A 27,665-nucleotide genomic window follows, 5' to 3' on the forward strand; every position below is an offset into this window, starting at 1 on the left:
GCAAGCACTACACTCTCTGTTATGTCTGTCTTTGCTGGATATTAACTACCAATACATTTGCATTGCCGAAGGCAAAAAGCCAAAATTGTTCTGAGGTCTTGCTCTAACTTATCTATTTAGGATCAGGTTAAGGTGAATAGTAACTGAACATAGAGGGAAGAAAGGTACTATTTTGGAAAGCCTTGAAAAACAATTAAACAGGAAAGCTTATTTTTTTGGAGGAAACTTTCAAGTTTCTGAAGATATTCCTGCATTTCTTGAGGAGAATACTCAAATTTACAGAGAAAATATTGAATTCAAGATTTTACTTCTGAATTTTATCCTAAAAGATTGCTTCTTCAGACAGATTTCCATCCTGGATAGCTTCTCAAAACTTTTATTGTATAGGGATGTATATTTTTATCAGGTAAACGACTGGAGATAATCCAACTCATGACCGTTAACTCTAGTTTTGTTTTTTGTCTGTAGATATATGCAAAAAACCTGGTGAATGCAGATAGGTGTGCACTCTTCCAGGTTGACCACAAAAATAAGGAGCTGTATTCAGACCTTTTTGATATTGGAGAAGAAAATGATGGAAAACCTGTCTTCAAGAAGACCAAAGAAATAAGGTAAGAATAGCTAGCAGAAGAGTGCAGTTTCATTATAACTATGGATGTGCAGGCATTTTATTACCCAGTTTCTGTGCCTATCTGCAGGTACACTGACAATACTTGTCATACTGTGATATCATTCCCACCAGGACCCGCCTCCAGAAGGTAGTACTTCTGGGAATGACATTGCAGTGCCATCGAAACAGCGTCTCTGAAGCTATAACGTCACTCCTGGAAATGCCGTCTTCCGGAGGCGGTCCTTTTGGAAATCATGTTGGGAAAAAAACAGAGGTGTTCTGAGGTAGGTAAAGGTGCAGGTAATAGTGCACCTAATCCATAGTCTGCCAGTTAGGGACTTTTTTTCCCAAGAGGGTTCCCAAGAGGAATTAAAATTTGTGCGATTCCAGCACATCCAAAGCAAGAAAATCACAATTTGTACTTCTTGTGGATGAATTAGGCAAATGTAGAATTGAGTATGGATTGGTCATTCACTTTGAAGATTTCAAGCTCAGTAATTTAATTTTACTTTTCTCATGTGAATTTAGATTTTCATACTTTCAATTAATTGTGGTACTGAAAAATGCTTGAAGTGGTGAAATTGAAAATGTATATTGTCTGGTAATGACTAGAAAGGATTCTCTGACTAAAAGTTATGCACATTTCTGCTTCATGTCACAGGTACCTAATTTTTACGGTTGTGCACTTTTTAATGAAAGAGGCAAAGCAACAAAATAAATATAGTGTTTTTCACTTTTCAAAAATTATAAGTCCCTAACAGATCCAGACTAAGATTTTCAAAGGATTACAGGTTTCAGATTTTCAGCTTCTTAAAAGTAAAGAATTTTATGACTCAGTATCTCATACTAAAATTTTCCTAAAATATTCAGCGTTGATTTTTATCAGAACTTTTTTCATTTCCTCCTTATTCTTTTAAAGTTCTGGGCCAGTATGAGATGTGATTCATGTCTTCACTAAGACTCCTTTAGACAAACTTACTCCCACTTACCATTGTGTGAGTGAGAATGGAAGGAATAAAAATTGGAGCAATTTGCGTACTGACAAGCAAGGAGGTGGTGTAAATTAAAGAAGATGGCCTGCTTTAACATGCACTTTCATACTCCTTCGTGATAATTGTTTTTCTTGCTTATATCCTTCTGCTTATATCTATCTGTCTTCTCGGTATGTTATTGAAATGTTGATTCTAAGTGCAAGGGTGTGAGCCATTTCACGGGTACTGTATACTGAAAGTGAAGTGCAACTTAAATATCTGTAAGAAAGTAACACTGAGTGAATCATCAGGAAGGAGTCTTAAGTTGGTGTGATGTACCTATCATAAGAAGCAACAGAAAAATCTAACTTAAAGTCAGGTGTGCAGGGTGAAATCCTGACAGCTTTATCACTGACTTCAGTACCAGGCACCAGGGTACTGCAGGGTACATTTAGACTTCAAAGCATTCCATGTATGATTCTTTTTACGTGTTTTTCTCCATAAATTATCTTCTGCTTTTATATCATAACTGCTTTATGTCGAAATATTGAAAATTATTTACTCACAAGACAGACATGGATTTTTGTGATATAACTTAGGAATGTATTTGTTGTGTTTAACTTCCTTGTGGTGATTAAGTGACACAGTTAGTACCATGGCATTGTTTGACTGTCATGAAACAGGCTAGTCATTCCAATTACCATGGACAATCCATATAATGTTCAGCTATGAAATTTCCACTGGTCTTTTTCCAAAATTTTGTTACCAAATCCGCACACATATGCCACGCAAAGAAACAAGTTCCATGTTGCCTTTGTTGTGTCTAAAGAAGCAATGAATATGTAAAAGTCATAATAAAATCAATACCTTTTAAATGTAAACACAAGTCTGAGTTCTGTACCAATATTATGTTTGTTAGAGATAACCTCCTGGGTTATTGAAGATTTTGAATTTTTGTCACTAAAATGTTAATGCTATGGCATGTTTTGTAATAAACTATATAGCTATATAAAATGTCTTCAGAAAGTATGTTAGGATGTGCTTTTTGTTTTATGTGGTACTAGTTGTTGTAAGATTTTTCTCCTCAAAGCAAGAAAATGGCGCTGGTTGGGAACACCCATTACTGTGCCCAAGACAGACTCCACTAGAAAAATGTGTTTTCTGTATTTTGGCTAATAAACATTTTTATTTTCTCCAGATTTTCTATAGAAAAAGGAATAGCTGGTCAAGTGGCAAGAACAGGAGAAGTCCTTAACATCCCTGATGCCTATGCAGACCCACGCTTTAACAGGTAGGATGCTCTTCATTGGAGAGGAAGATAGCTCATCAACCATTTTACATAAAATTGCTACTTAAATTTCATATTGAGATTCATTCATGGAGCTGTCATCCTTTGGCAAGGAGGTAATTATAGATGTTTATTAAATGCTTTAGCCATCAGAGATACTTTTAAGATACAAATAAAAGTATTTTTATCAGATATATTAATATAATGGAGAAAAATTTAGTTAGATTGTTGCCAGTTTTCATTATCAGTCTCCCTGCAATCTCATTAGTTTCATGGGAGATAAACAGTTCACTAACAAATAGCATGCCTAAGAATACCCAAATGTTCTTTAACTCTGTGTTTGAGGCAGTATTAATCCTTTGTCTTGCAAATGAGGAATAAAGGATTAAAAGTTCTTTCTACATATGAACACAGTAGATAATAATATTTGAGGGTTTTGAGGGTGAAATTCTTGCAGGTACTAATTAGGTCTACTTTAAAATGATTAAGTATATTGTACATCAACATTTCTGAGAATCAGTTAATAGATACCCATTGATATTAACTCTTTCTCTTTTTTCTTTCTCCTTTATGGATCTTCAGAGAAGTAGACCTCTACACAGGCTACACAACCAGAAACATCCTGTGCATGCCTATAGTGAGCCGAGGAAGTGTAATAGGTGTTGTGCAGATGGTTAACAAAATAAGTGGAAGTGCCTTCTCTAAAACTGATGAGAACAACTTTAAAATGTTTGCAGTCTTTTGTGCTTTAGCCTTACACTGTGCTAATGTAAGTTTTATTTACAGTTTTGTAAGTTATAATGAGAATACTTAGGTATTTTGATGTTACTGTTTTTTAAAATTATTTGTAAGTCTATTTCATTGAATTAACACTGTATTCTTTGGTGAATAATTCTATTTAAAGAGGATGATAGGGATTTCATTTGAAACAACCATACTCTGATTTTATCAATTTTGTGTAGCTAAAATGAGAGAGCTCTGGAATGTGTATGATATTAGTCTTCCCTTTTCCACTAAAAAATATGATTCTTATTTACTTTTATAAATTCGAATTGCATTTTATAAATTTAATTGGGGAATGGAAATATGCTATATATTCTCTCAATTCCATATTCTTAATACTCAAAGATCAATTTTTACACTTATATGCTGTGGTATATACTTATAATTATCCATGCTTCTGTATAAGAGTGGGTAGCTATTTTTGTCCTCAAACCCTTTATCATCTCAAAATTTACTATGCCTGTAGGAAACATAAGCAATATAATGATCATTACTATATAAGTATAAAAATTCAGTAAAAATGCAATGCAAAAGAACTGAGTTATAATCATGGGAGGTAAGATAAAATGCAATGCCAGTTAAGCCTGGTGATTTACATTAATTAATTTTACCAATAGCATCCCAGTTGTACACTGGGGCAGTAAATTTTATTATCAGGTGCCTCAAGTTGTTTCACTTGGATCAAGGCAGGTAGAATGGCCTGCATATAAATTACACTTGGGACTATGCACACTCAGTTGTGTGTGAATTCACTACTTTTAGATGGTGAATGTTACCATTCAGGCTGTGCTGCTCCAGAGTATTTTTTAGCTAGTACATTGTTATGTCCTCACTTGTTTGTAAACCATGCCATGTCTGCACCTCTCAGTAATTAAGTGTACTTATTTTTCATACTGGATATTAATGTAGGTATGATAAACATCCCACATACTTTTTACTATGCAAAAATTACTAGCAGTATTTTTTACCAATTAATAGAGTACATACAGTGGCAGAAAATATGACTTGTGTCATGTTATAAGTTTTCTGTCAGAATTTTGCAAGGGACTTAGCTCCATTTTTGACTCCTGGACTTGGATTGTTTTTCTTGGGAGAGCTCATATGCAGTTAAAAGTCAGCTAAGCCTTAGATATTTACTCAAGTGAGTAGATGAAGAGTGATGCAATAGAAGGCCTGGTTTCCTAGAAGTACTGAATTCAATGTAATCTTTCGCTTTTCTAATGTGTGAAGTTGTGCAGCCAAAAGCACTGTCATTTCTGCAGATGTGTATTGTAATAATCACTGCTTGAATACAGGAAGTAATTTTCTTCCTTTATTAAAATTCCACATTCATGCCTGACTTTACTTTTTCAGATGTACCACAGAATTCGTCATTCAGAGTGTATTTACCGTGTAACGATGGAGAAGCTATCCTACCATAGTGTTTGTACAGCAGAAGAGTGGCAAAACCTCATGCACTGTACACTGCCTCCACATATTTATAAAGAAATTGAGCTGTAAGTATTTTTTTTAATGTAGCAGCAGTTGTATATAGCCTGTTAATTTTTTTTTTCCTCACTTGTAGTGGAGGTTTTTTAGGAAGTACTTTTATTATTGAACTATAGCCATACCATGGTGGTTTTATCTCTGGCTTTCTTATACTTAGCTATACTTAAGGACCTGTGAACAAAATTTATCCATCAAAGATATAAAATTATACGTACTCAGAATTTTTCCACAGTCCTGGGTAGGTAGATACAGTAGTTGCTTTAAGCATTAGTTTTTATCTGGGATTTGTAGAGATGAGCTTTCATTCTTGTAGTCCCAAATCACCATCAGCTCAGAGCCAGAGAGAAAGCTGAGCTTGGAACATCAGTACTTAAGACCAAATGAATGATCTCATCCCTTTGGTTATGTTTTAGAATTCAACATATTTCTCCCAGCTCATTCCTGGGGTTTTCTGGGCTGTGTGTGTTTTTTAGGTTTGGTTTTGGGGTGTGTGCATATGTGTGTGTGTAGGGGGTGTTTAGGTTTTTTAGTGAGTTTTCAGTATGGATGTATGTGTGTGTTGTGCATTTGCTTGTGCTTATTGAAGAAGAGGAAAATAATCCAGGGTTACAAATCCCAGGTGTAAGAGGGTAGAGTTGCAGCCTAACTTTGGAGGAGGACTTCCCATCCAGGCTTTTAGGCTTTCTCTGACATAATTCAGTTATTTTCAGCAGCTGTATGCTGAAGATGAACCTCTATCTGCATTCTATTGGCCAGTTCCCACTCAACGTTAACAATGGGAGCCATCATATTTTTAAGTCACTCTTTTTGGGCCAGGACAATAAATTCTACTCTTGTAACCAGGTGCCTAAATTCAGCTATTGAGTCACAAAACCTAAATTGTCTTTTTAAACCTCATCCCCAGAGCTTGCTCACTTCTGTTCAGCATTGACCATTGTAGCTGGGACCGAGATGAAAGCTTGTGTTTAACAGGGACTGTTTATAGTTAAAGTTCATTACGTGCTAAAGTGATTTGCTTGAATGCCAGAGCATTAACAGCTTGCAGAATTACACCCTAATAGAAACTTATTCTTTGTAATACAATTTCTTGTGCTTTGTTAGGTGATATTATATAACCCACCTCCTCAGCAAAAATGAATTTTACTTGCAAAGATGACAGGTTTCATTCTAAATTATATTAGCATCCTTTAGTTCAAACAGAATACATGTCACCATTTTACAAGCAATTCAGCTACCTTCTTTCCTCTCACAAGCTGCTGTGCTCTTCAGTGTGCCAAGCAGTTAAGGTTCCATGGAGAAAAAATATAGGACTTGCAGCACAGAAAGTGCAGGGAAAGGGTTAATTAATAATTGAAGGAAAAACAGTTCTTCTGTCCTGGGTCCCTAAAATTAGGCCTCAGTATTGTTAACAGGGGAGGGGACAAGTCTTCAGGTAATGAAACTTTAAAGATATGGTGTTAAATTTTTGAAGTTTTGGTTTGATTTCTATTAGCCAGTAAAAACTGATTTTTTTCCTCTATCAAAATTAGAGCAAGTCTCATGCAACTTATGATAGAAATTATTGGAAAAAAGGCCTGTAAATATATTATTAGAGACATCATCTTTACTATTCCTGGGAGAAATCTTGAATATTTTAGGAATGCCTGTAAATCTCTCATTGTTCCTGAGATATGTTTTTTTTGTCTATTACTTAATCAATGGATCCTTAGATAAAGATATATGTTTCTGTTATGTAAGCAAAGCCAAAAGCTAGCTGTTGGACTTGTTCATAAGGGTCTTTTCCAACATAAATTACTAAATTATTGTATGAAACTGTGAGCATAGTTCCATTGACCTTAGCAGAAATACGTAACTTGACATTACTGGAAAATATAACCTGTAAATTCAATTTTCTGTGTGTATTCAGAAAGAAGTGACTCTTGCTGGGTATACATTTCCTAGTCATTTTCACTTGTTTTTAGTGACAATGAAAAGGTATTTGTCTTCTCTAAACTGAAACTTTCTTCTTAGATACCATTTTGATATCAGTCCATACGAAGATGTTTGGCCGGCTATTTTTGTCTATATGGTTCACCAGTCCTGTGGGACAGCCTGGTATGAAGTATATTATTTCTTTATTTAATTGTTAAGTCTCTGTTTATTTATTTATATTTTTTTGGGATAATTCCTAATTCAAGGTCTATTTTTTTTAATGTTTATTTACTATGTTTGGTCTGTACATGACTGTAATAAACAGTCTGGATTTCTTATCCCACCTTCTTGGTCCTTAGTTAATAAAATCTGGGAACAGTGAGGTTAAAGAACTCATGATGTCATCCTAACAGTTGTCCTTCTAATATACAGAAAAATTGTTTGGTTCTGAGATGATTTTGCTTTTCAGACAGAAGATGGTAAAGGCAACAAAAAAAAGTACTCTTCCCAAAAAGGAGGGAATGTGCATGAAAACTGATTTTTTTGGATATACAGTTGCCAAAATTAATAATGTGTATGGCAAAAGTAAATCAAAATCAGATCTTATCTTGCTAAGTGAATCAGTTATTTACATAGTTGTGCATTAATTATAGAAGTGAATTCTTTTCAAATTAAATGCTTCATTCACTGTCATTTCTCTCAGTGTTCCTTATCATTACTAAGATCAGTAGTTGGGAAAGTATGGCCCATTGCTAAAAGAAAGGAGCTGCTCCAAATTACGGAAAACATACAGATGGTCAATTGAAAGGGGAAGTACGTCCCTACAAAAGGGAGCAACATTCAGGAATGTTTGCTGGCATTTAATTTTATTTTACTAACTGAATGGGTGCCCCCAAAGTGTGCAGTCAAACCAGAGGGTCTTTCTCAGTCTTCCTCAATGCTGCAAAGTGGGTGCCTCTTCTGAACACAGTTCTCTACTGCTCAATGTAGTTAGCATGTCTCCATTCCAGACTGAATGGTTGTGGATGCAGGGTTGGGGTTTGTATTTTCAGTCAGGTTCTGTTCTCTTCTGTCTCTGACTCCCAGTCTCTTCCTTTCAAATGTATAGAGAGAAAGAATGAGAAATAATTTATATCTGCTTGATGTTTTTCAAATGAGCCTCAGCTTTCACTAATAAAATTAGGGAAACAAAAGTGAGGAAAATATTTGAAAAGGAGACTGTTGGAACAGGACTTGTATTTAATTTCTGAAAGAACAAAACTTCTCAAACCTTTGAAACAAACCCAAAAATTTTAGGACTAAAATTAGATTTTAATATATTGAGGAATAAGGTTGTGCCTTAAAGTATTTACCAATGTAATGTATAATTGTCCTGTCCAGGGAGGATTTCAGAGAAAAGTCTATCATACTCACTACATTTTCTCTTCTGAAGAAGTAATATTTTAATGCTGTAATAAAGTATACAAAGTACAGCAGTGGATGAAGTAGTAGTATTCTATATTCAGGCATCACAGATAATGATTTTTTCTTTGGCAATTATTATACTATCCTGTAATAACCATTGAGTTGAGATTGGATGTAGATGAAAGTTACTATTGTGCTATTCTGAGTTGTGATGTACTACTTTAAACAATAGTTCTATCACTGTCTGACTTTCTAGAATTAAAAAAGAAAGCTTAAAGTTTTTTGAAAGACAATATGCCTCTGTTTTTCCTAATGTCAGATTAAGGCTGAGAATAATAATTACGTTACTCAGCACACAACTGTAGAAATACACATTTCTGCCTGTTTCCGTGTAGTAGATGTGTCTATGTTTTTACACATAGGTCAGAGACATGGAGGTTTTTTTCTCACCATACCACTTTCCTGATTACCCAAGAAATTATTAAAACATGGAACTTAGAAAGAAAGTCTAATCGGAGCAACAGGGGGGAAAATGGAATAAAGGAAAACTGCCTTTTTATGAGTGAAAAAGTCATTAATTTAGGACTTAACAAAATATTATTTGGTGAGAAGTGAAGAAACTGTGAGATATGAATTTCTGTTCTGTGAGTCTAAACTGGAAGAAAAAATTTACAAGTATTGGAAAAATAAAATCTTCTGCTTCTCACAATGTCAATATGGAGCACCTCTATTTAATCAGGTTTATGTCTTCTGGGTCCTTTGCTTAAAAATCTCTGAATTTTCTCTTTTGATCACAAATCTTGTTTTTAAATTGTCCATTAGATATAGAGTTGAACTAGATTTCAAGTTGAATAAGCAATTGAAAGAAATCACTTCAAGTTTCTGGGAGCGGGGAAGGTCATGGAATTCTATTGACTGAGCAGAGTAGCATGATTTATGTTCCCGAATTTAACAGATTAAACTAAGAGCATTGTCAGGCATCCACGCTCCTCTGTCCTTGCCAAACTTGAGTGACTCTTCATGTCATTCAATGAGTCATCCACAGTGAGAGTCAATTCTAGAGAGAAGGGTAAATCAAAGACCATAATTTCTTCTCTGCTGGTTGTTATTCCTGTTCCTATTTCTTTTCTCTGACCAAATTATTTTCTTCCTAGCTTTGAACTTGAAAAGCTGTGCCGGTTTACTATGTCTGTAAAGAAGAACTATCGCCGCGTGCCCTACCACAACTGGAAGCATGCAGTTACCGTTGCCCATTGCATGTATGCCATACTGCAGAACAACCAGGGGCTTTTCACTGACCTAGAGGTAGGTGACATGATGGTATCAGTTACCACACCTCATCAGAGCTGTCAGCTGATGAGTGCTCTCATCATCAAAATGTACTCTAATACATTTTCTGTGCTGGAGTTTTTTTTGTCAGCTCGGGCAGAGTGTATGTAAAGGTCTGCATGGAGGAACGGATGTGAGTAAAGAGTTTGAGGGAGGAAGATTACTCAGATTCCTAATCCTAGCCATGTTTTTCAGGACTGCCCCTTAAAAAGCAGTAGTTGATTTGCTATAAATCTGTGTCTAAGTTTTGGGGTTCTCCCTGTACCCCTACAACCACAGACTTTAATTATTTCACTAACTGTCAGATCTATCCCTCTGTGAGGGAGGGAGGGAAACACCCTGGATCTTGAATCCTGTGAGGTCTGGGAGATCCTGAATAGGAGGACAAGGGTTGCAGAGCTGGTTGACATATGTGAGTAAAGGAGAAGAGCCAAACTCTAAACTGATCACTAAGTGGAAATAAATAACTAGTAAAATCAAAGGCTTAGAATGTTAATACACAGTATGGAAAACTGTCACTTGTTTTTCTTCTGAATTATGGTACAATAGGGAGTGCTGCCTCTAATTAATGTTACATGAAACTTCTGACTCGGAGATCTAGTTTTCAGTTGTGCATAACTGCCAAATATTATCCATTTGGGCTGTAATTTTCCAGGCTCTGTTAACTTCCTCAAGGTGATTCATTTGGGGAAATTCCAGGCACAATTGTTTGGCTCTTTAAAAGAGACATGCTAGTAGAAATCAAAGTTTTGTTCAGTGTATAAGAGTAAAATGAAACTTGATGAGCTTTCATTTGAAAAGGTCTAGTTTATCCTGCTGTAAAGCAGAGACTTGAAAATTGACACTGAAATGCAGAAGTGGCATATGCCAGGCATATGCTGAAATTTGGCCAAACTATACAAGAATGCAAGTCTGAAAAAAAAATCAGTATTACTTTAAAAAAAAAAAAAAAAAAAAAAAAAAAAAAAAAAAAAAAAATCATCTGTGGAGTACAGCCTCAGAGAATTTTTAAAGCTCTGATAACATTCAGTAGTAACCAAGTAGTAAGCCCCATCTCTTTGGAGAGGGAGAATAAGAAAGAAAGGGAGAGGAAAAGAGACAGCTGTTAAGAGAGATGGAAACAGTCTTTTTTCCCTGCAAACTCCAGCCAGCCTTCATCTGTTTGAGTGTCTTTGTTCCAGCTCTGTTCCAGTCTATGTTCCAGCTCTTTTCAGCAGTCTCCTTTTTTGATACTGGAGGTGAATCCAACAAGAATACAGGAAACTGCTGAAAGAAAGTTTGGGGATCTAGGGATGGGCTGACCTCAGGTGAGGGATGCTGACACGAACCTCAGTAGATTTAGAGATGGGAATATAAAACACTGTAAAGGGGACACTGATTTGGAGAAAAATAGAGAAAAATGCAGTGATTTAAAGATTTGGGATCCAAGCAGATACCAAAATAGGTACAAGGACAAGAGCACTGTTATTATGCATTGTATAATACTGAAGGACTGAGACAAGAATGACTTCCAGAGACATGGAGACTGGGACAAGCTGTTACTGCATAACTTCAAGTGATAGAGGTGTGTGTTATGTTCCTAAGGGTTCCTCCTCTGTTGAGGCTCTGTGTGGACATGTGCTGCTGCATCACACAGGGATATATTTTTATATGCTTTTTAAAAATACACTTCACAAGATGCAGTATTGAAAAGATATCATTCAAAACAGAAGTGAATGTCTCAAAATCAGAAATACAGTTAGCATTGCTACAGCCTTATTTCTGCACATGGTGTATTTATGATAGTATTTCTAATTGCATCACTGCTATTTTTCCACAGACTCATGGGTCTCTTAGTATAGTATCCAGATTGGATGTTGTGCACTTAATAGATGGGTAATCAATATTCTTTTTCTGCTTAATTTTATAGCCTTATCCTTGTTTACTGAACACTCATCAGAACCAATTATAAGACAAAGATATTGGGTCTCTGAAGAAATTTTCATGAATACTTCATGCAAACAGTGGCAGTCATAAACATTAATGAATTTTTTTTTGAAAACGCATAAGCTATGTGAAAACCTTTTGAAAAAGAGATTTCAGGGACTCCACTTCTTCACAATATTAAGGATTAATTATATAAAAACCCCACTTACTGTCTTTATTTGTTTACAATTGCATTGTCCAGCATTGTCCATGTCTCATGTTAGTGACTTCCTAGGAAAAAACTCCACTAGGAGATTTGGTTAACATCTCTAGGAGTGTTGCAGAGGCAGATCTGGTATTGAATTTCAGTGTCTTGACCAGCAGATCATACATTTTGTATGTTTCTTCTCCCTCAATAACTGTGCTTTTTATTATTTTAATAAACATTAAAGGTAAGGATTCAGTGGATAACCAGACTGTTTAAAATGCAGATTTCTTCTGAAGCACAGTCCATCCAATAGTATGTTACTGTCCAACAACGATTTTTAAATGCATAATATAATTACATTTGGACCAAGATTTTTAATTCAGCATGTCCTTACTGTCATGTTTATCTCATTTTTAAGGATATTTCCTTATAAAATATGTGCTTCAAACATGTGCTGTTTGAAGTCAGTGTTAGCATTCTGCAACTTCTACAGTATTTTGGGTAGAGAGTGACATCTAGGGGCAGGAAATACATCTTGCTTTTCATGCTTGTGTCAATTTTTTTGTAGCGAAAGGGTCTTTTAGTTGCATGCCTGTGTCATGACCTGGATCACAGAGGTTACAGCAACAGCTATCTTCAGAAATTTGATCACCCCTTAGCTGCTCTCTATTCCACATCAACGATGGAACAGCACCACTTCTCGCAGACTGTGTCCATCCTGCAGGTAGGATTATTGAAATTGTATGTTCTGTGCATTAGTGTCCAGTGGTGGAAACAGGAGTCACATCATTACTGAGTAGATTTTCTGAAGCATGCTTAGCTTAATTTCTCTATTATAGTACTCATTTAGAAGAGTAGAAGGTTTATTACAGCAAGCCAGGTTTCACAATTACCAAACCCAAGGATTCAACAATAGTGCAAAACACGGCTTTCTTAAAATCTTGAACTTATAAAAAATATTGTGTATTTGAACATCTTTACTTATGGCCTGCCTTTGAAGCTTTTTGCTTCTGCTTCTCTGGAGGCTTTTCCCTTGACCATGTGGAATAGGAACTTTGAAAATGAAAAATAATTTTCTCAGATACATATATATGTATATATTTGTCATAATGTATTTCAACAAAGTCTTCAACCATCCTGAAATTTTGAATAAAAACTGAAGTACTGGCAAAACTTTGTATGAGAAACTTGAAAACCCGCTGTAATAAATTCTGTGAACATTGATTGTGTGGCATGAAAGGGGATATGGTAATTTTTCATGCATGAAAATTGTAAACCTATTTCATTATGTTATTCTGTGCTTATTTGTTACTTGGCAATTTGAAATAAAAAAGACCTGAGTAAGGTAATATTCTGTGGAAGAAAGTATGAGGTCATGTGTCTTTATGTTTAATGAAGAAAAAACTACAAGAAAACATGCAGACACTTTTTGAGAAAATACAGGTGTGCTACTGACACACACATATTTTCTCATGAGTGATTTTTTTTATAATTCTCAATTAGAAGAGTCAGAACTCTTACCTGTGAAACCACTGCCAGTCCATAACTGTGCTCACTAGTTTTAATTTTCTGTGCACACTCAAATTACAGCCTAACCTTGCTACTGTGCCGCTGATTCATTGTTAATCTTTCTTTCTGGTTTTTCAGGGGAAGATATTTATTTTCTTAAATATGTAATCACCTTTTAGGAAAAATACATATTCTGTCTTGTATTCAGAATCACATCTTGTGATTATGGTTTTAGGTATCATATGCATTTAATCACAGAATGGAAGCTTTATCTCTGAATGCTCCTTCATGTAGGAGGGTGTAATTGAATCCTTCAGTGGTGGTATGGCATTAGATGTTTAGTGTTCATTCTTCATGTAAATTTGTGCACAGTGAGCATGTTCCTTGGTCATTAACACTTCACTGTCCCAACCATTTTGCATTTCTTCTGGCAGAAATGTTGCAATCGATGAAAATCCCATTTGCCATGAAGGCAGGGAACCCTTTTGCTTCCCTGGCACCTCCTGCATGTGCTGTCAATGTGAGTGAGGAAAGGGGGAAAGTGGCCAGGGCTGTAGAGTGGATTCAAGACACCAGCTGCTGAAGCATCCATGGGTGGTAATTAGCAGCAAAAGCAGACTAGAGCAGCCTTTTGGACTTTCTGGATTTTGTTTGAATCCAAAAGTCTTATTGAATTAATGGACTGATGGAAAAAAAGTCAAACCAAGCCACTAAGCTTTTTAGGGTTTATCTAAGTTTTAATTTTACATTAGTAACCTGCAGTACTTTTAACTGCTTGAGACTTTAGAGCTGCTTTGCTCATCCATCTGCAGTTCAAGTGTACACCATACTTGGGACACAGGATTCAATTCACTAGCTTTAGCTCAGCAGGCAAAGAACAAAATCTTCAGAGTGGTACTTCGTATGTACTACTCAAAAGCCTAAGTGACGCAAACTCATAACTGTCAGCTTCTGTCAGCACTTTACAGAATCAGTTATTTTCGAGTAGTCTGAACAGAAGCTGTCACAGTGGTCTTTCTGAGAGTGCAGCTTCTAAAGCCCAAGAGTAGAATCTAGAATAATTTAAATATTAGGACATATAGCCTGGTCACAGGAATTAGACAGCAAGGCTGGGGAGTAAAGGGTCCCCAAAACCCTAAATTGTGGGAACTAGCAGTAGTAATTTTTTGCTCCCAAAGTCCTGATGATGGATTAAAATGTTCTGATTTTTTTTTTTAAACATAATGTTCTATGACATAGAAATCTGTCAAAGGAGCCTTGAGACATAGATGGATTGTATTTTCTATTCATTATTCACAACAAATCTACTTGTCTAAGTAAAAGTCCTGGAAAATGATGTTTATGTTCCGGATGGTGAGAGAAACCAAGCCTATTTGTACTGCAGAGGATTTATTTTGGGCAAATTATGTAAATGCTTGATGAAAGTCAGGGAAACTTTTTGAGCTTCAGCCCAAATGCCAATTAAATGTCAAAACACCTCTGCATTTGATATATTTTAATGATTTTTTTTTTTTTTTTCTGAATGTGCACACTTTGACATGGCTAGCTCATTCTTTTCTTCTTGTCTTCTTCCTCTCAACAGCAGGAAGACTTTTGACAAGTTGTTTTCCAAATCTTAGAGACAGCAGATAGTCTTGATTTTTCAAAATGTGATCTAGCTTCTTGAGTGATCACAGTGCGTGCGTATTGTCAGTTGAAGGCGCAGTAATACCTTGTGGAAATTGAAAAGTGATGGCAGTGGTGGGTTACCAGAGCCTCCATAGCGGAAATCGTTATCTTTAGTTTATGAGTCATTCAACTTAAGATTGAACAAAGCAGCTTTTCCCCGCTAAATGTTCACCTACATTAAAATAATTAACTTCTTTCATATATAGAAAATTATGTCAGTAAATGCAGCGATTTCAGGCACATTTCATTTGGAACATTAGGAAAACAAAATTATTTTGTATTTTTAACTCCAGTGTTTCTTTATCCATACTCTATATTACAGAGTATCAAAACTATGCTTAAGTGAATTAAGTACTCAGTTTACCAACTTGACTGTGCAGACTCTGTATCAGAACTGAATCACAAGTTTCCAAGTTAACACTGTCTGGAAGTGTTGTGTCTATAGTGATTTTAAATCAAAGAAAAAGATTTCAGTATTTTTTCTCTAGTAATACCTTGAGGCTTCAGAAGGAGCAGTCTCCAAAACAAATTGGTGGCTTAGTCATAGTTTTTTTCATGACAATGTTTACAAAGGAAGAATAAAAATGGGAATTTCAGGCCATTAACATTTGAATTTGCAACAAAACTTGTCATTGGGCTTGTAAAACCGTCGTAACCTGTCTGGTGAAGTAAAGACTGAAATCATCTCTGAATTAGAGCTTGTGCTTTTTATTGGTTTTTTACTTTTTCATAGCTGGAAGGGCACAATGTCTTCTCCAATCTGAGCTCCAGCGAATATGAGCAAGTACTTGAGATCATCCGGAAAGCCATCATTGCCACAGACCTTGCCCTGTATTTTGGAAACAGAAAACAACTTGAAGAGCTGCATCAGACAGGAGCATTAAACCTTAAGAACCAAACACACAGGTAAAGCAGCAAAACAGTAGTAGATCTCTATGGTATTAGTCTAGAAAGAGAAATCTTCTTTTTTTAAAAAAAATTACCTCTGAATGGTAATTTTCTTACATATGTGATTTCTAAGACCTACAGTATGTAAAATTACACATATGTAACAGTAATTGCCATTGCTTTATATTTGCATTGACCCTTACATGGCTGATGACTTCTTTATCTTATAAATGCACTTTGCATTTATTGATTGATTATACTGTGTGTTTGTGTATTTCATCTGGTATATTTGTCTGTTGGTACAGTTTTAATGACTGCCATCACACTGGCATGCAGGTTAGCAAGCTCTGTGCTTTTTCACATGGAATAGGCATTATTAACAAAGATGCAGGTGTCCTTACGTGTCATCTCAATTTCTCCATTTGGTGAAAACAAGTGAATTTAAATTAAATTACCAGTTTTCTTTATAAAACTTAGATTCACAAAACACAGATTTGTGCTAAAAAAATCATTAAATAGGATTTTTTTTGGTGTGTGTATGCATCTCATTCTAATAATGATGTTGTTCAGTTACACTGTGAACAGGTTTGTCAGCATATAGGACAGAGTTATGCATTGTATTCTTGGTCTTTCAGAGTTTGAATTCATTGCAACAAAGCAATGACAGTGTCTTGAGACATACTCAGAAGTAGTCTTTCCTCTTTTTAGGAGCTTTTTTCCCCTCTCTCTTTAAAGAACAAAGAAATGCAGCAATAAGATATACCATCTTTCTTTTTATAGACTTGTACTGTATATTCAGAGAATTATAGAGGGGCATGTGAGTGTTTTAACAGGCAGGCATTCTATGCCCTTGTCTATGTATTTGATTGTGTAGAGAATGGTCAATGAACTCTGGTTGTCAATGAACTCTGGTTGCAAACAATGTAGGGAATACAACAAGGGGTACAGTACACAGTCTGTGCCATTCTTTATCAAAGAATCAAACAAATGAGGAAGAAACAATAGGTGGGGGAAAATTCATAGCGTTTATATGTTGCTGCTGATTCACCTGAGGAAGGGCAAATGAAAGCTTTGCAGAGCAATCATTAATTCTTTACAAAACCTATAATTTAATGTTGTTTTATTCTATTTTAGAGATAGAGTGATTGGCCTGATGATGACAGCTTGTGATCTGTGTTCCGTAACAAAGTTGTGGCCTGTTACCAGACTGACAGCCAATGACATATATGCAGAGTTCTGGGCTGAGGTATGTGTGATTCATTTGTTTACTCTCCTTATAAACAGAAGCATCCAGGAAGGAAAAACCCACCTATAAGTATTTTTCAATCAACATCTTGGTGTGCTTGTTTTAAAGAGAGTTCACTGGTGCATGTGTGTGTTTGTGGCTTACTCTGAAATTATTTAAAGAGCTGAGTTAGCTATCTAATTTTCAGGCAGTGTTTTTTCTCTCTGTTCAAGGTAATGCAGAAAGTATGTCCTAACATAAAGTGACCAAGCAACAGAACATAGAAGAAGTCACTAACTGTAGTTTTTTGTAGAAATGCAAAATATGAAACCAGATTCCAGGTCAGCTGCCTTGAAACATATTTATAAAGCTCTAGTGTTAGTACAGAAAATGCTAAAGTAAATATGAAAAACATTAAATTTTTTTGAGTCTTCTTTGTGAGCCAGCTCAACAACAGTATCTCAGAGAGAGCTGGGTCTTTAATACATAGAAAGTTACTCTACAATTAATGTGTACTGAGAACTGAAACAAGGAATTAAGCTGTAGTAATGTAATCATGTTCACAAATAAATATGCTGTCTCTCACATGTTGTATGCTGAGGTATAAATATCCCAATTGTTTAATTTTTAAGTGGAAGTGACTGCACTGGGGATAAGGAATAAATTGTATAGAACAGAGTTATACAACTTTAGGAGATATGGTTGTATTTTCAGGACTACTATTGCATGTCTTTTTTCTTTTCTGTTATGTGCCCTGTGGATACTGCCTTGCAGTATTCAGTGGGCTTATTTCTGTTTTACATAGGCATAAAAAAGAAATCAGGCCCGTGGAGTTGATGTAGCATGCATTTACTGTGGAGATTGCTACCTTGCCTGTTGCATGCTCATTATGAAATTCCAGATGTGTGCTTCTTGTTGGGTGTATTTCGTATTCACATGTTCTTGTTCTCTTAATTGTAAACAGCTCAGACTACAACAAAATACTTGAAAAATGCTGAGTGTGTAAGCTCAAAGATCTAGTTCAGCACTCACTTTCTGAAATGCCTGCACTGGAAAGTGAGTGTTCTTATGAGTGGTAGAATGGAGGTATAATGTTGACGCATCTCACTGATTACATACTCAACTTTTTTTACTTATAAATTAGCTTTTGAATGCAATTCTTGTGAGCTCAGTGGAGAATGAAGGATAAAACTGATTTTCCATATTCAAAAATAGTAAAGATGGAATTATGGACATAATTGTACCTGTCCAGATGTTAATTTTCCGTAATCCAAGGATGAATTAATAAAGGTAGATGTTATTGATATATTGATATATATGGGAAAGACAAAATTTTTGACAAAGAGGATACTGTAAATTCATCTGGTTTACTCAGCTTTTCCTTGGATGGGTGATTTGCATTCTACTGGTCATTGTATTATGGTGCTTTAAACAGGTATTTTGAAAGATGAGACTAACTGAGCAGATAGTACAGAACAGAATGATTTCTTTGGGTTTGGTCTTCCAGTTGCTTTTTATTATGGAGACAAACTTGGAAATAAGGAAAATGTGTGTACATTGACTTACAGCATCTGCTGTTTACATTATCACTTAGGTGAATGTACAAAATGAGCCTCTCCTTGTGTATTTTTCTGAGATTGCCTCAGAGTGATACCACACATTATTTTAAATTCTGGATTTTTAGATTGACATAGAATAGAAGATGGAAATTAATTCAGGTCTCAATAGTCTTGTTTTTGTTTTCTTAATATCTCTCTCTCTACTTTTCTCCAGGGCGATGAAATGAAGAAAACAGGTATTCAACCTATTCCTATGATGGACAGAGATAAGAAAGATGAAGTCCCTCAGGGTCAGGTATGAACTCTCTCAGTAAAATGGTACTTGTTTATACATAAAACATGTATGGAAAAAAACATTTCATATATTAGTGAATATAACTTTTGAAATTGGGTTATTCAGACTGCTGAATATGATGTTATTTTTTAACGTAGCAGTGGAAAACTTGTTTTCAAATTTTGGTTCAATGACAATGTGTTCTTTGCTGCTATCTCTATTTCCTTTCTTTGTACTTGTAGCTCTAGCTAAGACCACAATCACCTTGAATTTTTACAAGTGTCAAAAATGTTTTTTATCTTAGTAAGTGGTTCTTTCAGGCCTTAGCTAGTGTCCAAAGGAGGGTAAGAAAGATGGTGAAGGGCCTTGAGGGGAAACCTGATGAGAGGCAGCTGAGGTCACTTGGTCTGTTCAGCCTGGAGAAGAGGAGGCTGAAGGGAGACCTCACTGCAGTTACAACTTCCTCATGAGGGGAAGGGGGAGAGGACAGTCCAGCACTGATCTTTTCTCTGCAGTGACCAGTGGCAGTACACGAGGGAGTGGCCTGAATTTGTGTCAGGAAGGTTTAGGTTGGATATTAGGAAAAGGTTCTATACCCAGAGGGTGGTTGGGCGCTGGAACAGGCTTCCCAGGAAAGTGGTCAACACCAACCTGACAGAGTTCAAGAAGTATTTGGACAATGCTCATGCATGGTATGATTCTTGGGCATGGGCCTATGCAGAGCTGGACTTGATGGTCCTTGAGGGTCCCTTCCAACTCATCATATTCTTTGATTCTGTGATTTTCTTTGAGCCAGAAGGTCTACAGGGTGACTGTATCTAATGTCCTATTTTAGTTTTTGACAATTACAGAGTAATCTTTTTCCACTGAAATAAAGTAGTTCCCCTTAAAAACTAGCAAACAAGAAGAAAAAATCCAAAACAAATGGGAAGAAAATGAGGCAGTATATGAAATAGTGTGGATGAGAAGACATCCCATCTGTATGTAGCCCTGCCTTCTAACCAACTGCAGTTTCTTTCTGTTGGTTGCACTGTAAGTACTTCAGCCCTGTAGGTACTTCATCTGGGTTCACAGATCAGAAGATGTATCTTATTTTTATTTAAAGTGCACAGAAGACTTGGTTACGTAGCAGTATGGGATGAATCTTTATGTTGATGAAAACAAGAGTTGCTCTTCAATTTCTGAATAAGGATCAAAGTTTGGATTATTAAAAAAAGAGATAGTATCAAATGCTTTGGTCATGCTACAATACATAGTATTTCGCTAAAAGGCATTTAAAAATTCTGCCCGAAGGAAGGGATCACAGTACACTATTGTAACTATCATAAGAGTCTGGGATAAGTGAGGGATGTTATAATGAATCTGAATGCAATCTGCCATCCTTGATATATAAGTAGTATTTTCTAAAAATTTCATCATGTCATGACAATTCAGCTGTGACATTGTAGCCATCGCAGGCCCCTAAGCCTCTATGAGTCAGATATCATTAAAAACGCACTCATTTGGTTTTCCCTAAATATGATAATGGTAAAAATGTATTATTGAACGGCGTTCATGAGAAGCAACTGCAAACCAATCATTGATCACACTGTATATCATTCACAAATGTACAGAGCCCCCAGCATTTTAAGTACATTGAACTATGCAGTGCATACCCTGGAGAACATCAGAACCATACATAATCTGACTATATTTTGTGAATGATGCACAACCTTCCTTTTCTAAAAAATAAAATCATCACATGAATCGTGTTTGCAGAAATGTCTCTAACATCTCCACCTCCTTCTTGCTGCTACTGACACCAAACAGGTAGACATATCCTGAACAAAAGAAATGAATCAATTGAATAATAAAAGGTTCTGTAGAAAACCTTACCTGAAGCAGCCGTATCAGTCATAAAAGAAAGGCATGTAAGCAGCTTGTAATTACCAAAGATTTCACTGTTGCTGCTTATTTTAAAGCATTTGGATGTTAAAGGAAGATGCAGAAGTGTGAATAGCAAACACAGGTAGTAATTAAGTAAAGAGCTTTGAGCTGTTAGCTTCCAGTATTGTAGTTTGGCAACAATTAAACTATTTTTTTCATTCTTGTTTTTCATAGATTGGGTTCTACAATGCTGTAGCCATCCCATGTTACACCACCCTTGCACAGATCTTTCCTCCAACTGGGCCACTACTCCGAGCATGCAGGTGAGTAAATGTGCATAGCTGATACCTTGGTCAAGGAAAAAGCAAGAGTGCTTTGCAAGTTTGTCTGAAAATACAGATTTTTATTTTTAGAATTTGCATGAATATTAACAGGGAGACACATCTCACATTAATCTATTCAGAAACCCAGAGGTGACAACTACTGTCAGGAACTATCCACTGTAGATCTACAGACACAGCTGATTAAAATGTGTGAGATGCCAAAAGCATTTAGAGAGAAACAGTTCAGTGTTTGTGCATCCCTGTCTGCGCTGGCTCCATTTCCCTCTGTTTTTCCTTCAATGTGGTTCCCACAAGAAAAATTGGCCAGTATTCTCTTTACTTAAAAAATGTGTGTTTAGCATGTGATTTTATTTCATATCAGATAATTTATATTAAAAACCAGAAAAAGAGATATCCAGAAAATATTCAGTAATTGAGAGCATAGGAGTAGTAACACTGTGGTATGGGAGAAGCAGATGTAACTTTCTCCTATAACACAGTGGGTATGGAGCTTGGGTTGTTCTGGAAAAGAGGCAAGAGTCCTTTACCTGTTAGCTGCTTCTCCACTTTGAATGATGGTGGATTGCTTTGTAGGTAGTTCTGTCCAGTAATTATATCCTGGGCCTTAGCAATCCTTCCTGACAAAAATTTTGCTGAAACCAGTGAATGCTTCGTGAAAATGTTCTGGTTTCAGGTTAATCCATATTTTCTAGAAAACCCCAGTTGTTTCATAAAATGCCAGTGGTTAAAGGTCTGTTTTTCTATGCTCTTACTAGTACTCGCTCATATTTTTTGTTTTGTTGTGATCCCTAAATTCTATCTTATATTGAACTTTTTCTTTGTCCTGTATTACCTCCTCTTGTGGATCCTGTGGACTAAATTTTTTCTGTTAAGTAACAGACAAATGCCTTGAAATTAATGTAGTAGTTAGCAAAACTATTTCATTCACACACAAACATGCTTTCATATAGCTGTGAGAAGAATATGTAGGTTTGTTTCAGTGGTACAGAGGACTACCTTATGAAAACAGTGAGTATCTAGGAGCCAACATCAATAGTCAGCTGCCTCTAAGGTACCTCTGCTGGGTATGGCTGTGCAACCCTTAGATGGATATGGAAGGACTATTCAGGAGAGTTAGAGACTATACCTCTGTAGTTCTTACATTAATGGGACTACAGCTGGAATTTTGTTTAGTGTCTGTGCTTTAAGGAGAGTAGATAAAGACATGAACAAATGAGAAAATATAAAGAGCTGAAGGAATGTTTTGAGATCTTAGTAGAGAGAGACTAAATATTGTATTTGTTTTATCCAAGAAAATTATAGAATTTCAAAATAATTTAGGTTGGAAGATCCCTTGGAAGAGATCATCTAGTTCAGTCTTCCCTCTGTGGGAATGGACATCATCTGCTAGAACAGGGCCCAGAGCTTCATCCAACCTGGCCTTGAACACTTCCAGGGATATGGTGTCCACAGCTTCTCTGGGCAAGTTGTTCCAGTGCCTCACCACCCTCACAGTAAAGACTTGATCAAAATCAAGTTTTTATAACACTTAATGGAAACTGGTCCTTAGAGAGACTGGGTGGAGGGCTTAAGATGGCAGAGTATCTTTTACAGGAGCAACCATCCAGGAAGACACATATCTTTTGATTTCTGGCCATGTGGATATCCCAGTGAGGCTTATTTGCAAAAGTGGTCTGTTTTACTTGGTGGCTCATCTTTTAGAACTTAGATGAGGATATTTAAAGTTGAACTGTGTATATCAAACACCCACATAATCATGTGCTCTAGATAAAGGTTCTCCCTAATTCTGAAGAAGCATGAACATCTTTTCCAGAGTTGGTTTCTCTGTAAAAGGTGCGATGTCTGAAGTAAAAGCAATCAGACTCCTGGCAGAAATTATATGATTTTTTTTTCTATTCCAGAAATTATGCTTGTTGTTTGTAATTCAAATTGTTATAATGATACTTTTGAATGCTACACTGGCACAGTATCCACACTGGATAGAGCCCTGGACAGACAGTTCCCTGTCTTGCTGTTGTGTATTCTTTAATTTAGATTGTGCTAAAGCAGAACTGAAAGGTAGCTGAGTAGATAAAGCCTCTGCAGGACTGAGGAGCTTCTTGAAAATCCACATCCTGAAATAAAGTCTTCTGAGGAGCAGTTTATCTTAGCCTTGAAATTATCCTCTGCTTTTTCTTTGAAGGGTATGAAGAGGAAGTTTGAGGGTTAAGACTTGGAGATGGAGAACAGGAAATCAGAACACAGATATAACTTCAGGTGCCCAGTTAGAAAAAAATGATCTTATTGCAGGGTCTAGAATATTCCAGAGTGCTTCAAATGGCCGATTTTGCACTACACTTTTGTTTTTCCTTTATTTTTGATGGGTAACTCTTATGTGGTGTGATCAGAGGCATACAGCCTCATTTTTGTTTGGTGTTTCCTTAGTTGCTGACTGAACCAATTTTGATACCACCTCTTCACCAGCAGGGCTCATTCTTGAACACAATATTTAAGCTGCTGTGTCCTTGAGTTCTTTGAAACTCAGACACCAGCTGCAAATAATAGCAGCAAAAGCAGCCAAGGCAGCATGTCAGCATCAAGGCTTTTATTTTTAGAACCTCTGGGCATTTATTCCAGACATTAGGAGCCAGGGCTTCATTGGGAGCTCAAAGGCAAATGAATCATATTATCTATACCTTACAAAAAAAAAAAAAAAAAAAAAATCCAACACTGGTTTTCCATAAAGTAAGGTAGCAGCCAACAGTCTAGAAGGTTTTTTTTTGTCTCGTAATTTATTCCACATTTTTAGATGCTTTCTTGTCATCCTGTGTAGATCAAAACTATTAGCCCACCTGTGTTACATGTGTTAGCCCACGTACTCAGTAGGTCTACCAAATTATAAATATATGGTAGTGTATTTATTTGGAGGATGAAGTGATTTTTTTTTTTCCTTTATTTCAGACCAAATAATTTAAAACTATTTTCCTTGTGCTTTTGGGTCTCTCAATTCTTAATGAAATTTTTATGATTTAAAAATATTTTGGCTGCAATTCTCATTGCTTTCCCAGGTCCAGGAAGGAGACAGAAATAGTGATGCTTCACTTTTTCTGATTCTTAATGCCTGATTGTATTAGCTGAGGCTCAATGCCTTATTAATGCTGGCTTCATAACTTCCAGCTGGCCTGAAGCACTGGCAGAGCATTTTCCTGCAGAAAATGGTGTGGGTGTTACCCTAGAGGGCACCAGCCTTCTTTGGTAGACTTCATCAGATCCTGCCTTCCACCACCCTCAGAAATGCAAGATTTTCTCTTCTTACCTGTATGCTGTGCTTTCAGATCAATATTTGCTGGTTTAGCAAATGTTTTGACAAGGCTGTGACATAAGAATCAGAAGACCTCTGCTATGTAAATTCTGATGTAATATCATGGTATACCATGGGAGACCTTTTAGTACTGTTGCCATCCTGTTTGTTTACCAAAGGCATCTAAGAACTGTTGCTTTAGTAACTAGGGATCTGACAGTATGAAGATGAAACATTTGGGTTTGCTCTCTTTCTCTTTGTTTGAAGACAGAATGCTGAGATTTGGCCATTGGTTGCAAGGCCTATCATCAACACAGACTTCCCAATTACTAGAGTAGTACTGGTGTACAGCAAGTAAGGCTATGGGTTTGTACCCCCTTCAGATCATTAGAACATTACCAGCTTGATTTCTCATCATTTTATGGCTTATGAACGGAATTTTGAACTTAAGGTTTGGCCAGGCTGTGAGGCACTAAAAGGCATTTATGTCTCAAGGAAGGAGTATCCTTTAAATGCAGTAGACTGATAATATGATTACCACAATAGTAGTTGAAAATTGATACTGTGATCCTGGCATGCAACATTTTATATACTGTCAGGCAGCCCTTTTGCAGGAGCTTCAGAAAGCTTAATCTGCTCCTGTGCTCCAGAGTGCTGTTTCAGAGTCTCTGCAGTCTTGTCTCTCTTGGGTTACAGCTGGGCTTTCCTGCAGCTGTGAGGGCTATAAATTTGTTGTGGAAGCAGGTGGTAGCCTCTAGCTTCAGGGTTTGCCTTGGGGAAGGAAGGTGTACTGTAGGCTAGGATAGAGTTGATATGGATATGAGTCATACAGAATTACAAAATGGGATAACTGAAGCTGAAGGCTGAAATAATGTGTAGATGATAAAAGCTTGATGACATATAGGTACTAATATAAATATACTTACCTAAATATAAATCTCAAAGTATAGTACAGCAGACATTATTATGAGGAAGGAATATATCTCAGTCAATTTATGATCAGTGTCTTATGTCTTACCTTCAATTTTTTCATCTCCAGGGACAATCTTAACCAATGGGAGAAAGTAACGAGAGGTGAGGAAGCCTCTATATGGATTTCTTCTCAATCCCTTGCTCCTGGGACCTCAGATTCTCTTCCTGTGAAGATTGATGACTGAACAGCAGCAACAGATTGCTTTAACCTGAAAAGCACCCCTTCTTGTTTTGGGGATTGTTTTTTGTTTTGTTTCATTTTTATTTGAAAAAGGAAAAAGGAAAGCTGCAAAACGCTAAGAAGTAGACCTGCCTAGGAAGGTAACACCTATGGAGTTACCTCAGCTAAATGACACTGGCAGCCAATCTCCTGACCTACACCAGTGACACAACGTAAACAGAGGGAAAATGACAACCCAGATGTTTTGGAGTCAGCTATCAAAAGAGAACTTACAACTTGTGAATATAAAAGACTGGCCTTATCTCATGGGCTACATTGCTGAGGCCTTAATTTAAAACTGATGGGGGTGGGGGGAATCTTATGGGGGTACTTCTAAATTGTATCTTTCTAGTAAGGGTTTCAATGGTACTTTTATTATACCGTACTGTGGCTGGCTTTAACACCAGTGTCACTTGGGAGTTCTTGGCTATAAATAGAACAATATACCCATTGCTATTGTGAATGTTTATGTGTGATCTACTTGTAATCAGTTTGAACTCCAGCAGAATCCTTGGAGATTATAAGTTATGCTTAGGTTACAGTGAATTCTCTTGCTGCAAACTAAAGGAAAACCAACATTCAGGTTAAAGTTTTAAAGTACTTCATTAAGCATCATGATGCCAATTGTCTGTCACTCACAAGGGAAATGTTGATAGAACTAGTGATGGTGCTTTGTTCTTTAGGATGTTTTTTAAAACTAGACAATTCCTCCCCTAAAACACTGGAAGTACTGGTTAATTATCTCCGATATGAGAGGGAATTTCAGGTTGGAGTTTTTGTATCCATAATGGCAGAAATATCGGATAAAATTTAAATGTGACAGCAAAGATTTCCTTGCCTAGCTCACAGTTAAGTAAAGTCATAATTTTTATTTCTACCTGCTGAGCTGTATTTTAAATGGTATTGGAGACATACCTGAAGTATGCTATCTGCTGGGAACAAAAGCCTTGTCAGAAAAGTCAGGTCTGATAAGAGGGATTGTGGTACCATCACAATAAATCAAAAATGTTTTTTGTATTGACTAGCTTTTGTGTTGCACAGTAACACTGCATGTCTTCTCCCCCCATCCCATGATGAGTGAAATTAGGAAACTTGTCCATTTGTCTGTTTTTTTTCCCTAGTTAGAGAAATTTCCAGGTTTAGAAATGCTTTTCTTAGTGAAAGAATAGCTGACTGAAGAAAAGTACACTAAATGGTGTGTTTACAGTTCTGTGCTGACTTAGGCCTTGGCCTTACAAACTTATGCACAGACTTACATGTAATGCCACTCTTATAAATTTAGTGCAATTGTACAGAATATGTTTCACAACACTTAATTTGCCTTTGTCTTTCTCTTGAAAATGAAAAAAAAAAAATCTTCATAGTGATCCACACAGTAGATGAAAACACAGTCTTTGCATACCTTTCACATACAGCCTATACTGCATTATGTGCTTTTTCACAGATAATGCACTCTTGTGGAGGTTCCGTGATAACATGGCCATTGTGTAATTGCAACGAGTAACAGTAGTGACCTAAAGACAGAACACAGGTTCTATTTTTCCATCTCCTGTCTTTCGGGCTCTATTGCTCTAATAGGCATGCCAGCTTTTGGGTTTCATGTGAACAACTTGGCCTCTTGAGTTTTGCCTTCTGTTATGGTCGAGCACATGCCAGTATCTGTTTATGTGTACAGTGTGTGATCGTAGTTGCATAATGTATAAATGCACCTAAGCCTTTGCTGTACATAGAGATCCCACAGGCTGAGAATTCAATATGAAGTTATCTTATTTGTATGATGCATGTTACCTACCAACAGCCCCATATTTTATTTTTTTTTTTTTAGTTTGCCTTTTCAATTCTAAGTGCAGAAATTCTTTGGTAATCACAGCAAACTGGTTGGAATTGAAAAAGAGCGAAAACAAAAAAAAGAAAAACATGGCAGGAAACAATTACAGCAAAGTAGAAGGAATGATATCTCATG

General features: G+C 36.4%; 1 protein-coding gene across 2 annotated transcripts in view; it reads left to right on the forward strand.

The window, feature by feature from the left end:
- PDE10A (phosphodiesterase 10A) overlaps window positions 1–25,999 on the forward strand; it is a 164,904-nt gene extending 138,905 nt beyond the window's left edge. For both annotated transcript variants that reach the window (XM_053974341.1, XM_053974343.1), the window contains 12 exons: window positions 469–611; window positions 2,780–2,872; window positions 3,452–3,638; window positions 5,006–5,148; window positions 7,151–7,234; window positions 9,610–9,760; window positions 12,466–12,621; window positions 15,808–15,980; window positions 17,097–17,208; window positions 18,961–19,041; window positions 21,121–21,209; window positions 25,550–25,999. In XM_053974341.1, coding sequence (XP_053830316.1) covers window positions 469–611; window positions 2,780–2,872; window positions 3,452–3,638; window positions 5,006–5,148; window positions 7,151–7,234; window positions 9,610–9,760; window positions 12,466–12,621; window positions 15,808–15,980; window positions 17,097–17,208; window positions 18,961–19,041; window positions 21,121–21,209; window positions 25,550–25,667 — 1,530 coding nt within the window. In that variant the 3' untranslated portion in view covers window positions 25,668–25,999. The remainder of the gene's footprint in view (window positions 1–468; window positions 612–2,779; window positions 2,873–3,451; window positions 3,639–5,005; window positions 5,149–7,150; window positions 7,235–9,609; window positions 9,761–12,465; window positions 12,622–15,807; window positions 15,981–17,096; window positions 17,209–18,960; window positions 19,042–21,120; window positions 21,210–25,549) is intronic.
- Window positions 26,000–27,665: the final 1,666 nt, after the last annotated feature.

This window comes from Vidua macroura, chromosome 3 (genome assembly GCF_024509145.1).
Source record: "Vidua macroura isolate BioBank_ID:100142 chromosome 3, ASM2450914v1, whole genome shotgun sequence".
Classification (NCBI taxonomy): domain Eukaryota; kingdom Metazoa; phylum Chordata; class Aves; order Passeriformes; family Viduidae; genus Vidua; species Vidua macroura.